At 36.2% G+C, this 14,846-nt stretch overlaps 1 protein-coding gene across 1 annotated transcript; it reads left to right on the top strand.

Moving 5' to 3' along the window:
• Positions 1 to 11,101: 11,101 nt before the first annotated feature.
• Positions 11,102 to 12,128, top strand: LOC104245809 (uncharacterized). Its single transcript, XM_070163551.1, has 2 exons — positions 11,102 to 11,112; positions 11,222 to 12,128. Exons 1-2 carry the CDS (start codon positions 11,102 to 11,104, stop codon positions 12,126 to 12,128), a joined length of 918 nt encoding a protein of 305 aa, XP_070019652.1.
• The last annotated feature ends 2,718 nt before the right edge of the window (positions 12,129 to 14,846 follow it).

Raw genomic sequence — 14,846 nt, 5'->3', positions numbered from 1 at the left:
GAATTTTTCCTTTAGTCAGCATTAGGGTTTTAAAACCCTAAACTGAACTTTTTTCATTCAGCCAGCATTAGGGTTCTAAACCCTAAACTGAGCTTTCCACGCAATCAGCATTAGGGTTTTAAACCCTAAACTGAATTTTCTTTTAGTCAGCATTAGGGTTTTAAACCCTAAACTGAACTTTTTCATTCAGCCAGCATTAGGGTTTTAAACCCTAAACTGAATTTTTCCTTAATCAGCATTAGGGTTTTAAACCCTAAACTGAATTTTTCCTTTAGTCAGCATTAGGGTTTTAAACCCTAAACTGAACTTTTTCCATGCAGCCAGCATTAGGGTTTTAAACCCTAAACTGAGCTTTTCCATGCAATCAGCATTAGGGTTTTAAACCCTAAACTGAATTTTTTCCATTCAGCCAGCATTAGGGTTTTAAACCCTAAACTGAGCTTCTCCTTTCAGCCAGCATTAGGATTTTAAATCCTAAACTGAGCTTTTCCTTTCAGCTAGCATTAGGGTTTTAAACCCTAAACTGAGCTTTTCCATGCAATCAGCATTAGGGTTTTAAACCATAAACTGAATTTTTCCTTTAGTCAGCATTAGGGTTTTAAATCCTAAACTGAACTTTTTTCCCATTCAGCCAGCATTAGGGTTTTAAACCCTAAACTGAGCTTTTCCATGCAATCAGCGTTAGGGTTTTAAACCCTAAACTGAACCTTTTTCCTTTCAGCCAGCATTAGGGTTTTAAACCCTGAACTGAGCTTTTCCATTTAATCAGCATTAGGGTTTTAAACCCTAAACTGAACCTTTTTCCTTTCAACCAGAATTAGGGTTTTAAATCCTGAACTGAGCTTTTCCATTTAATCAGCATTAAGGTTTTAAACCCTAAACTGAACTCTTTTCCTGTCAGCCAGCATTAGGGTTTTAAACCCTAAACTGAGCTTTTCCATGCAATCAGCGTTAGGGTTTTAAACCCTAAACTGAACCTTTTTCCTTTCAGCCAGCATTAGGGTTTTAAACCCTGAACTGAGCTTTTCCATTTAATCAGCATTAGGGTTTTAAACCCTAAATTGAACTCTTTTCCTGTCAGCCAGCATTAGGGTTTTAAACCCTAAACTGAGCTTTTCCATTTAATCAGCATTAGGGTTTTAAACCCTAAACTGAACTCTTTTCCTGTCAGCCAGCATTAGGGTTTTAAACCCTAAACTGAGCTTTTCCATGCAATCAGCGTTAGGGTTTTAAACCCTAAACTGAATTTTTCCTTTAGTCAGCATTAGGGTTTTAAACCCTAAACTGAACTTTTTTCCCATTCAGCCAGCATTAGGGTTTTAAACCCTAAACTGTGCTTTTCCATGCAATCAGCAATATTGTTTTAAACCCTAAACTGAATTTTTTACTTTAGTCAGCATTAGGGTTTTAAACCCTAAACTGAGCTTTTCCACGCAGTCAGCATTATGGTTTTAAACTTTAAACTGAATTTTTCCTTTAGTCAGCATTAGGGTTTTAAACCCTAAACTGAATTTTCCTTTTAGTCAGCATTAGGGTTTTAAACCCTAAACTGAACTTTTTTCATTCAGCCAGCATTAGGGTTTTAAACCCTAAACTGAGCTTTTCCATGCAATCAGCATTAGGGTTTTAAACCCTAAACTGAATTTTCCTTTTAGTCAGCATTAGGGTTTTAAACCCTAAACTGAACTCTTTTCCTGTCAGCCAGCATTAGGGTTTTAAACCCTAAACTGAGCTTTTCCATGCAATCAGCGTTAGGGTTTTAAACCCTAAACTGAACCTTTTTCCTTTCAGCCAACATTAGGGTTTTAAACCCTGAACTGAGCTTTTCCATTTAATCAGCATTAGGGTTTTAAACCCTAAATTGAACTCTTTTCCTGTCAGCCAGCATTAGGGTTTTAAACCCTAAACTGAGCTTTTCCATTTAATCAGCATTAGGGTTTTAAACCCTAAACTGAACTCTTTTCCTGTCAGCCAGCATTAGGGTTTTAAACCCTAAACTGAGCTTTTCCATGCAATCAGCGTTAGGGTTTTAAACCCTAAACTGAATTTTTCCTTTAGTCAGCATTAGGGTTTTAAACCCTAAACTGAACTTTTTCCCATTCAGCCAGCATTAGGGTTTTAAACCCTAAACTGTGCTTTTCCATGCAATCAGCAATATTGTTTTAAACCCTAAACTGAATTTTTTACTTTAGTCAGCATTAGGGTTTTAAACCCTAAACTGAGCTTTTCCACGCAGTCAGCATTATGGTTTTAAACTTTAAACTGAATTTTTCCTTTAGTCAGCATTAGGGTTTTAAACCCTAAACTGAATTTTCCTTTTAGTCAGCATTAGGGTTTTAAACCCTAAACTGAACTTTTTTCATTCAGCCAGCATTAGGGTTTTAAACCCTAAACTGAGCTTTTCCATGCAATCAGCATTAGGGTTTTAAACCCTAAACTAAACTTTTCCTTTAGTCAGCATTAGGGTTTTAAACCCTAAACCGAACTCTTTCATTCATCCAGCATTAGGGTTTTAAACCCTAAACTGAGCTTTTCCATGCAGTCAGCATTAGGGTTTTAAACCCTAAACTGAACTTTTTCCATTCAGTCATCATTAGGGTTTTAAATCCTAAGCTGAACTTTTTCCATTTAGTCAGCATTAGGGTTTTAAACCTTAAACCGAACTCTTTCATTCAGCCAACATTAGGGTTTTAAACCCTAAACTGAGTTTTTCCATGCAGCCAGCATTAGGGTTTTAAACCCTAAACTGAACTTTTTCCATTCAGTCAGCATTAGGGTTTTAAACCCTAAGCTGAACTTTTTCCATTTAGTCAGCATTAGGGTTTTAAACCCTACACTGAACTCTTTCATTCAGCCAGCATTATGGTTTTAAACCCTAAACTGATCTTTTCCATGCAATCAGCGTTAGGGTTTTAAACCCTAAACTGAACTTTTTCCTTTTAGTCAGCATTAGGGTTTTAAACCCTAAACTGAACTTTTCCTTCCAGTCAGCATTAGGGTTTTAAACCCTAAACTGAACTTTTCCTTTCAGTCAGCATTAGGGTTTTAAACCCTAAACTGAACTTTTCCCTTTCAGTCAGCATTAGGGTTTTAAACCCTAAACTGAACTTTTTCCTTTAATCAGCATTAGGGTTTTAAACCCTAAACTGAACTTTTCCTTTAGTCAGCATTAGGGTTTTAAACCCTAAACTGAACTTTTCCATTCAGTCAGCATTAGGGTTTTAAACCCTAAACTGAACTTTTCCCCAGTTGGTCAGTATTAGAGTTTCAACTCTAAACTGAACCTTTCCCCAGCTAGTCGATATTAGGGCTCCAACCCTGAACTGAGCATGCATATCCTCTTTCATCAATTTTATGAACTTCCTGGCGAATAATTCACGAAATTTTCCTAGTGAAACTGGGGCAGAAAATTTCGTTCATTTGTTTTTCCCGCAGGTCTAACCTCGAGCCACACGGATCGAAACGACCCACAAGATGAGTCTCAACTCAGAATCTAAGAAGAAAAAGAAAAAAGATGTCCCGAGACACCGGAGAAAATGGAAGGCGGATCGCTCCAAGATTTGATCAAGGTCCCGAGTTCTACCAACCCCGTCCTATTCAGTATCGCAGAAATAAATAGACGCCTACAACTTGCAAGCATCAAGATTTAGATCGGAGTCTACAAGCAGAATCAGCTAAGACCCAAGATCAAGTCGCAAAAGAATCATAGATAGGAATCTTGTAATTAGCAGTTGACATGCATATAAGTGTTTAGTTCAGTTTCAATTTTTCTTTGGTTGTAATAAGGCGGTCAGTAAAGCAGCGGTGACAACAGTAACAGCAGTAACAGCAAGCATTGCAATCCCATGGTAGTCCCAGCTACCAAAACTTCCCGAACTACATTAACCTGATTCCCCTTTAGCCAGGGATATGTAGGAAACCTTTGAAGCAGAGGTTCGGTTAAATATTTTTCAAAAAAAATGCTTCACACGGAGTACTCGGATAGGCAAAAATCGCTCACTTTATCTTTGCACGAAAACACTTCGTGTCTTCGGGCAAAGAGGGGCAGCTGTGAGCACGTGATTTTTGTTTTACACGACAATCACTCCAAAAGAATTAAAAAATAATAACAAATGGTCCTGCTGTACAAATTGGATTTTTACATGGCACTTTGTTAATTATTTATGATTTTTGCCCATTTTTATTAAAACAAAATACAAAAAAAATGTGTGTGTCATGTGCTGTTTGAACCGAAAATCCGGTTATTAAATAAAAAAAAATCATAAATATGCATCTTTGTTCCGTGATTGTTGTTTTGTTCGATCTTGCCTTCTTTAAATATTTTGATATATGTGTGCAAATAATTGTATTAAGTGTTTATGAAATTTTATTTTTATTTACTTAGGTTTTGTTTTAAAAATAAAATAAAAAAATATATATATAAAAATAATAAAAAAGAGATGCAGAATTGGGTTTAAAAATCGGTTGGGCCTATCTTTATTTTTAATTCAAAGCCCAAACAAACTCAGCCCAAACCCCATGTAAACCCGGTCCAGACCAGCTGGCCTCAGGGGGCGTTCCAAACGACACCGTTTTATTCCAGTCCGATCTGGGCCGTTGATCTCAAATTGATCAACAACCAAGATCAATTCCCCATAACCCACTGAGGAACCCGACCCGTTTCCACTCGGACCGACCCAAACCCCTTTTGGATGAAACGACACCGTTTCCCCATCAGATAAAAGATCTGGGCCTTCCATCTTGCCTCATCCAACGGCCGAGATCAACCCACCCATCCCATATATAACCTTCCAACCATACCCTACCCCTATCCAATACCCCAGCTTCCGTCTTCATCTCCTTCCCCACGAAACCCTAGCCGCCCCCTTATCCCTCGCCGTTAATCCCGGCGGCATGAACGCCGATGACCTTCATCTTAACACCCTAAAACCACCTTGACACCCTAAACATGGATCTGTAGTCCGTTTAGTTCGAATCATCCTCTAGGTCCTCGAATCTTCATTTGAAGATTCGAGCAAAACTCGATCTACACCGATCTGCCCTAGATTCATACCAGACAATCACCGGACCCCCCTCGTGACCAAACCATGCTTGGTTTGGTCCGAATCTAACCTTGGAAGCCCAAATCCCAAATCTACCATCCATGAACCCTATAAACCCCAAGCCTAGTCCGTGCCTATTTAAGCCAAGAGATTAGGGTCTAATGGACCTTAGTCGAAGTGTTTCTCATCCGAGAAACACTTCGTTTAAAGTCCGTTCAACCTTAAAGAAGGTTTGTTCAAGCACAAGTTGATTTTCTGTTTCTTCTTGCAAAGTTTTTAAGGTAAGTTTGTTTTTCTCCTTGTTATTCAGTACGTGTGTGGTTTCAAGGTCTGTTCATATTTTGTGTAATTTATTTCGAATTTTATCAACTGTGTCCTATCCACCTTGCCTGAACCTTTGTTGTTTGATTGAGTTTCTTCTTCTACTTGTTCTGATAATGTGTATGTATGTATTTGTTGTGCAATTAGTTGAATCTCAAATTTGAACTGATTAACTGATTCCTCGGATACAATTCTGTTTAGTCAATACAATTCGAATCATGTGTCCTATACTGTTAAATGTCTGATTTTGGTTTCGATTGTATGTGTTATAACTAATATAGTCGAGTCGACATGTGTCGTCAATTAGTTTCAGCTATCTGAACAAAAATAAATCGATTTGCTTCTGTTAAACATTGCCTGAATCAATTAAGAACTAAGTTTAGTTACTTATAGTTTTTAATGTGATTTCAGAAACCTAAGGTTTGGTCTGTAATTGCAATCTGAATTGATGGCATGTGCACTTGTGCACAACATGTGCATAGAGGCCCTTTTTGAATTAAAATAGTTTGACAGGATATTTGTCAGATTATATTCCTGCTGCCCATGTTTGCTTTTAGTAAATAAAATGGGAAAGAGGACTGTCAGGGAATGTCATGGGAGGGTTTTATTTTTAAGTAATTAAGTGAAAAAAGAAAACAGATCACATGGGAGGTTTGTATACTTAAAGGTTTGAGTAGAAACTGAAAAAGGGAGAGCACATAGGAGTGTGTTTGGGTGATTGATGAACAGGCTGTTAAGGGCAGACTTTAGGCTTATAAAAGGAAGAACTTCCATCAGTTTAAAGGAGGACAGACAGAGGAAAGAGATAAGAGAGAGATAAAAGATAGAGAGAGGGAGAGAACTAAGAAGGAGGAGAGCTGAAGTTCTGAGAAATAGATACACACACAGACAGAAATAGATAGATAGAGGCATATCACAGAAAAAGGGACTGCATTTTCATCTGTCTTGATTCTCATTGGTCTGGATTTCCTTGTCCCATATTGTTTTCTTCTGAGTCTTGATTAAGGTTACTGGTTGGGTGGTAGCTTTAGTTCACTTCTGGATTTGTTCTGCCTAAATTCTGATTCCACACTACTGGGAAATTGTTTCATTTTTGCCATTTTTCCATCGGCTCTAACTGCATCTTGCACTGGGATTTTGGTTACCTGCTGTTACTGTTGCTGCACTTGTTGCCATTGTTACTCTGCTGACTTCCCTTTTTCTTCAATTGTCAAACATTTCCAGGTACACAACTTCTGAAACCATATGTTGTTGAAAGTTTGAAGTTGAAGCAGAAATAAAGAAACGAATGTCTGTTTACTTTATAATACTTGTGGTCAAAAATAGGTTGAATGTTAGTTTGACCTGTATTTATTTAACTGGAAACTGCAAATACTCTGTATAAACTAACATACAGTCTAAGTTGAGATGAACAATTAGATAGCATTGGCTTGTTAGATCAGATGTGTTTTAATGCATACAACCGTTAGTTTGTTTCAGTTATGACATCATAATATAGAATCATAGCAAGCATATGTATGTATTTTTGCCTAGATCTCTGAACTATCGAATCTGCTATATTCGGTTCCATGTGACTTCAAGATAAGTGTACCCCAAACTAATTCTCATGCAACGTTACGTTAACAGGGTAATAATGTACGCCAACCCTTTTGTTAGACTACTTGTTTCTACATAGTTTCGATATGGGCTTCAATATAGATTCATCGTTTCGGAATAATGCGATGACTTTCGAGGAAAACTAATAGGCATTCTCGAATCCAATTAACAGTAGTTTTTCTTAATAAGTAGCCGATTTCATTTATCAAGCCTAAATAAGTTAATTATAAAGTTCAAACTTAAGGTTTGTTTAATGTAAATTTAGTTATGAGTTATCTGTTGCTTGCAATCCCTCCTATCAAATTAACAAAACTTATTCACTCCTTGAAGACGAGGCATGAAATAATTCTCACCTCATAAACAATCAATTAGGCAATCAAGCAAAATTCGGACTCGTCATATACAGTAGAGATTTAGTATGTTAGTTACTTAAACAAGTAAGTTTGGTATTTTTTCTCTTTTATTTTTTTAGAGACAAACGTAATAGAAATGTAGTCGCTTCAGGATATCCTTTTCTAAAATAATGAGACGAGCCTTGCCAAGTAAGAATGCAAATTGCGGGGCCCTCAATAACTAACCATAATAAATATTTAGAATTCGGGACAGGCTGTTTAGCAAATTTCATGGCCTTCTCCAAAAATAATAATGCGTTAAACTCTTTAGGCGCGGCTCGATTAAATTATATTCTTAAATTTGGGTGCGCATTGATGTGACCCGAATCCAAATCTCAACGGAGTCGAAGTGTGTTTAACAATTACGGGTGCATTGATTGCGACGTAGTTCGAGATACATTTTCACGACGTTGCAATTCTATAAAAATAAATGATAATAATAAAAGCGGTTTAAACTTAATAAAAGCACGTAAGTCATAACATGTATTTAAATTAGATATTTAGCCATTATAACAATTTAAGCGACCGTGCTAGAACCACGGGATTCGAGGGTGCCTAACACCTTCCCTCGGGTCAACAGAATTCCTTACTTAGAATTTCTGGTTCGCAGACTTCATTTGGAAAAGTCGAAAATTTCCTCGATTTGGGATTCAAGATAAACCGGTGACTTGGGACACCAAAAGCCAAACCTTTCCCAAGTGGCGACTCTGAATTAAATAAATAATCCCATTTCGAATATTGTCACTTAAATTAGAAAAACTCCCCTCGTGCATTTAACCCTTCGGGGCGGGCGCGCAAAAAGGAGGTGTGACACCCGAGGGGCAGATTTCTGTGCTTATCTGCACTAATTGTTTTGCATTCGTTGCATAACTATTGAAAAAGTCATTTTCAAAAGGAGTTTAAAAGGAGCTAAGATGTTTTAAGAGATTTCACAGCTTCATTACTTTTCTCAAAATGGCTTTTACACTGCTTATGTACGGCATACTGATACGCTTTACGAGATTTCTTACTGCTCAGTTGTTATTTACCTTTATTACTCACTAAGTCGGAGTACTCACTTTACTCCCTGCACCTTATGTGCAGATGTAGGTATTTATACACCCGGTAGCAGGTTTTGGCTGATCAGAGACAGAGTCATCGGAGTTTAGCGAGGTGGCTGCCAGCGTTCGCATCACCGCTTTTCTCCTTTTTCATTCATTAGTCCTATTCTATATATTCGAGACCTTGTAGTTGTATTCATATTCTAATAGATGCTCGTGACTTGTGACACCCCGGTTTGGGCTATGTCGGGTTGTACTTTTACTAATTATTATTATTATTTAATCACATTTAAAACTGCTTATAAACTATTTAACCGCTTTAATAAGAAGAATTGGGTTTAGTTGGGTGGCCTTGTCTTCACGAGAGGAGCCATCACGACTGGATCGGGGATTGGATCATAATTGAATGGGGTGATCTATTTCCTTTCCTTTTATGGGGTATTTAGATTAACAGAAACAAAAACAATTACAACAACACTAATTTCCCTACAACGCTAAAAATTATGATTGATCAAGCTAAGGAATTCCTCTTTCTAAACTCCAAGGGTGGACCTCTTTAATAAAAAAATGGCGGTTAACATAACTTGGCATGCACCCCAAAAATATTGGTATAAACTAAACACTGACGGTGCATATAAAAATAGTGCAAAAATATCAGGATTAAGTGGAGTGTTAAGAGATCACACAGGTAAGTGGATCATTGGCTTCCAAAGGCAGCACACAGTGCTTTCTCCGCTACATACTGAATTACAGGCAATACATGATGTCACACCTCCTTTTCCTGAGGGGATAGGGAGTTTTTCTAATTAAGGTGACAATAATCGAAATGGGATTATTTATTTATTTTAGAGTCGCCACTTAGAATAATTTATGGTGTCCCGATTCACCGGTTTATTTTAAATCCCAAATCAAGGAAATTTGACTCTATTGTAAAGTCCATGAAATCAGAAGATCGGCTAAGGAATTCTTAACCCGGGAGAAAGTGTTAGGTACTCCCGAGTCCCGTGATTTTAGTACGGTCGCTCTACAATTATATACCTGGCTTAATTAACATATTATTACGTGTTTTAGATCCTATATGCGTTTTACCTTTTACCGATTTTAATTGCTTGATTATTTGCGATTATGGTATTATCATGAAACGAGTCACGCATATGTGTACCCATTTTGTTTGGTATGTCAAAGTCATGTCACGCGTACGTGTACACAACTAATAACTATTTATTATTGTTAAGATTGTTTGGTCAAGGTCACGTGAACGCGTACCTCGATTTATTTTGGGAATCATAATTATGTTATGCGAACGTGTACGTACTCACGATAATTTATTTGTTAAGCAAGCCTAAAGCCTTCTACGAATTAAAAATTATTTTTCCAAAACTAGTTTTGAGATTATTATGAAGGCCATGATTTATAGATATAGAATTTATGAAAGTAGAGTAATCATTACTAAGCATCATTTGATTTTAAAGTATTGCAATTATTCATAAAATAAAAATAAACCTTTCTAATTCACTGGCAGTAAGATAAAAGTTTAAACTGAAAAGGGCCTGATATACCCATCTACTATGACATATTGTTCAATACCGTCCCCCGTTATACTTTCTGATTGTTCAATACCGTCCCCCGTTATACTTTCTATCCGTTAAATCCCTTACCGTCCAACAAAGTTTTATATATTCCCCAATTTTAACGGTTGGGACACGTGGCACGCTCTGAGAAGACCAAGAATCACCTACACTAAATAAAACCAACCCGCCCAAATTCCACTGCCCTGCCCGCCCGGCTCATAAACCCGACCAACTTAGTAAATACACTAAAATCACTATAAATAACACATAAATAAAAGATCAAAAACTGAGAAAAAGAAATGACAAACGGGATGGGTTCCATTTAGGGTTTCCATCAATGACAAAATTGCGGATATGAGACTCAAAAAGATGAGTTATTTCTTAAAATATTTCATGATTCAGCTAAGTAAAGTGGTGTTTCTGCTAATTTTGTTAAAGAATGTGGGATTTCTACCTAATGTTTTGAGCTAGGGTTTTTTTCTGGAAAAATGTGCATATTTCTATTATTATACATGCTTCCTACTTTGTAATTTGTCGATTTAATGTTATTTTATCGTGCATGTGCATCTTTTGAGGTGGTCCTTTAATTTCTGATTTCTGATGGTCTATTATTGCTTTTAGTTGTGTCTTTTTGCTAGTGTATGATCGAATGGGGTCCATATATACCTTATGTATGTGATTAAGTACATTGGAAAGTGGTAGCTATGCATTCTTTATTGTAATGTTCTGCATTCTTTACTGTTTTTTTCCTAATGTTCTACTTTCTTTACTATTTTTCCCCAATCTTTATTGTTTGATTTCTGAGTTCTTTATTAAGCGGGGTCCATTTTGTATAAAATATTACTTTATGGTCATAAAGTTTTTACATTGTCTTATTTATGTTTGTAGATGGTTCTTGTTGACCTAGTTTTCAATTATGGGGGTGACTGGATTAAAGAGCCAACCTAGTCTATTCAAAGAAGTTGGTCCACATTTGGAAAGATAAAGATTCTGACCTATTGTCCTTTAAAGATATAGTAGATGACATTCTTCTGTTAGGGTATATGGGGTTCAACAATTAATAATTGTTGGCCCATCTGGTAAGTATTATGAAGTTGAAGGAGATATAGGGATTAGACGACTTTTATGCCTTGTCTATGATGAATTTAAGGTACTAAATGTCTATGCTATAGATGAGTGTGAAGAAACTCTTTGTGTCCCAAACATTGTCAACCATAGTGAGGCTTATATATCTCAAGTATTATTGGTACTGATGATAGTAGTAGTGAAGAAGAAGATGAAGCTGAAGATCAGGCATGTTCTGATGGTCTGGCCTATGATTCTGAAGAGTTAGAACAATTTGAGGCTCAAAGTAAAAAGCATCCTAGTGAAAACCTTAATGAATACAAAGAGATTTACAAAGGCATGTCTTTTAAGGACATTCCTGAAGCTAGAAAGTTCATGAACCTTTATTCATTGGTTAATCAAAAGAAATTAAAGCTGGTGAAAAGTGACAAAATTAGAGTGAGGTATAAGTGTGTATTGGGCTTCCCATTTAAATGTCTTATTTCCATTGAAAAGGGAAATGAAGGGTGTAGAGTGAAGACACTAGATCCAAGACATGACTGTAATCCTGCTTTTGATAACAATAGTGTTAAATATAGCACTATAGCTTACTACTTCAAGAAAAAGTTGCAAGACAACCCTAAGTATAAGGTGAGAGAAATGAGGGCAGACCTGAAGAATTCATTTCAACTTAATGCTAGTAAATCTAAGGTTAAAAGGGAAAAGAGAATGATATTGGAGAAGTTGGAAGGGAGTTTCACTGATGATTATAACAAGCTTGAAGCATATGCCAATGCTTTGAGGGACAGTAATCCTGGAAGTGATGTGGTTATTAATTTATATAAAGAATCATTGTTGCAACACAAAAGAAAATTCCTTAGGATGTACATTTGTTTTCATGCATTGAATATGGGGTACAAAGAGGGATTAAGACCATTTATTGGGCTTGATGGTACATTTTTAAAGGGGAAGGCTAAAGGACAACTACTAGTTGTTGGGCAAGATAACATGAATCACTTTTATCCACTTGCTTGGGCGGTAGTGGATAGGGAAACAAAAAATAAGATGGACTTGGTTTCTGGAGCTTCTTCACAATTCAATGGACTTAAATATGGGCAATAGAGTCACATTTATGTCAGATATTCAGAAGGTATAAATGTTTCTTTACTGTTTTTTGTCACAATTTTACTGTTTTTACTAACTTTTCTTTACTATTTTTTACTAACTTTTCTTTACTATTTTTTGTACAGGGATTAATGGAGGCAATAAAGACAGTACTTCCTGAAGCAAAGCATAGGTTATGTGTGAGACATGTAGAGTCAAACTGGTGCAAAGAGTATAGAGGTCTTGAAATAAAAATATTACTTTGGTGGAGTACTTGGGCTACTTATGAAGAAGACTTCAAGGATCAGTTGATCAAGTTAGGATAGTTGAAGGAATTAGTTGTTATAGACCTGTTAAAGTACCCACCCCAGAGTTGGTGTAGGGCATACTTTGACACTGTCTGTAAAAATCAAGGTGTAGATAACAATTTTACAAAATCTTTCAATTCTTGGATATTAGAAGCTAGATACAAGCCCATTATCAAGATGTTGGAAGATATAAGACTCAAATTAATGAATCAGTTGAGAAAGCATGAAGATAAGGTGAGAACATGGAAGACAAACTACAGCCCTCAAAGCATGAAGCTTTATAATGACTATTTGAAGATAGCTCAATCCATTGAGGTTGATTTCAATGGTGATGATGGGTTTGAAATAGTAGAAGGGGTTGACAAATTCATTGTCAATTTATAGGGAAAAAGATGCACATGTAGAGGATGAGATCTTTTATGGATCCCATGTCCTCTTGCAATAAGATCATGCTTGTATTTAAAGGAAGACCCTTTGAAGGAGATGCATTGGTGGTATAGCAAAGAAGCCTTTCTATTTACATACAAGCATAAGTTACAACCTGTACCTGGTGAGAAATTATAGAAACTAGATCCATCTCAAGCCATGGAACCTCCAGAACTGGTGAAACAAGCTGGCAGGCATAAAGTCAAAAGAGATAGACAAAAGGATGAGGCAATCAAGAGGCAAGAAGAGTGGAGTCAGTCTAGAAAAGGCAGAATTATGACTTGTGGCAATTGTGGAGAGGCAAACCATAATGCAAGGGGATGTAAAAAGGTATAGACCTAATACTTAGCAATGAACTTGTTATTATAATTAATTAATATTAACTATTTCTTTTTTACATTAAACAGCCAATGAATGTGCAGAAAGTGACAAAGAAGAAGCAACCATCAAATGAAAATGATTTGCAGACATCTAGGGCTAAGAAGCTAGCCAAAAGACAAAGGACTTTAATTAATGAAGACACTGATGATGATGAGCAATTGGAAGATATCAATTTATCAGCACCCCAAGTGTCCCAAACAAGTGAAGGTATTGGCAGCAGTCAATTATTTATCTTTATGCCTACTTCAACTCTAGATGCTTCTTTTGATTTTGATGATGGTCCTGAGCCTCCATTAAGACCTAGTATTATATCAAAATCACAAACTAGACTTATGGAAAGGCAGAAGGTTGGTATGAACACTAGGACAAGGACAATCAAGTTTACTGGAGATAACATAGGTGTAAGTGAACCCGTTGATCTTCCATACTCCCCAATAAACTTGACATGGAAGGAAAAGGCTGCAATCACTGGGAATCAATTGGAGATGCAAACAAGACAAAGAATTGGGAAGTTGAAGACATGAAAGGAGCCTTGATAATCTAATTAGAAGTTGTTTTGTTAGTTTGTAGCTAAAGTAAAACTTAAACACTTTGTTTATTTTTGTTGGCATTTGGAGTTGGATGTCTTGTTATGACTAAGGTTGAGTGAGTTTTTGAAGTTATAGTTGTGGCATCCACTTCTCCAATTTGATGTAATAGGCAGAATTATGACTTGTTGAATTACTCTTACTGCCTAGTTTTTGTTATTGTTACTGCCCAGTTTTTTTGCATTACTGCCCAGTTTTTTTGGCCTTGCTGCCTAGTTTTTTTGGCCTTATTACTGTTGTCCTTAAGCAGTTATTGTTGTGTGTGCTACTGCTATCATGCAGCCCAGTTTTATAAGTTTTTTACTGCATTCCTGTTGTGTTATGTATAAGACAATTACATAAGGAATAGTACTGCAGTTTTTTTTGGCCTTGTTACTGCAGTTTTTTTGGCCTTGTTACTATTTTCCTTAAGCAATAGTGCTTCAACTTAGATTAGTACTACCAGTTAGCAATTATCTGTTTAAGATGTTGTGTAGCTTTCTTCTACTTTTTGGCTTTCTTCAACGTATTTTAGCTATGCAAATAGAATTAACCAATAGATTTCAAATTCTATTGAAATGTTTCTGTTGTTCTACTTCCTATTTTTCTAGATGTTTATAGTCAACTACTCTATCTTGTTTGGTTTACCATTTTAAGAAAAAGTTGTTAACTTGTTAGTGTTCACTATTTATGTTCTTTCCATTATGTGGATTGGCTAGTTAACAGTTTAAAAAAGCTTTCTTACAGCAACTCAACTCATATAGTTCTGTTTGGATTTTAGAATCATATATCAGGAGAGCTCAGAATTATCATAAACAACATTCCGATAATCATTTAGTTAACAATTACATTACAATACAAAATCCAACCATTAAACATCTAATTGAAATCCCAACAAGTTCAACATTCCAATATTCAACTGTAAATACAACATTCCCCTTCTACAAACTACTCTCAACATAATTTCACTTCATTATATAGGAGAATGCAAATCCAACTATTAGCGAGCATAAAATTGTGATGATCATCTTCAACTTCACCACTTTTGCTCCCAA

Source organism: Nicotiana sylvestris, chromosome 12 (genome assembly GCF_000393655.2).
Source record: "Nicotiana sylvestris chromosome 12, ASM39365v2, whole genome shotgun sequence".
Classification (NCBI taxonomy): Eukaryota; Viridiplantae; Streptophyta; class Magnoliopsida; order Solanales; family Solanaceae; genus Nicotiana; species Nicotiana sylvestris.
Note: the sequence above shows the minus strand (reverse complement) of the source record. Positions and strands in the feature narration are given on the sequence as shown.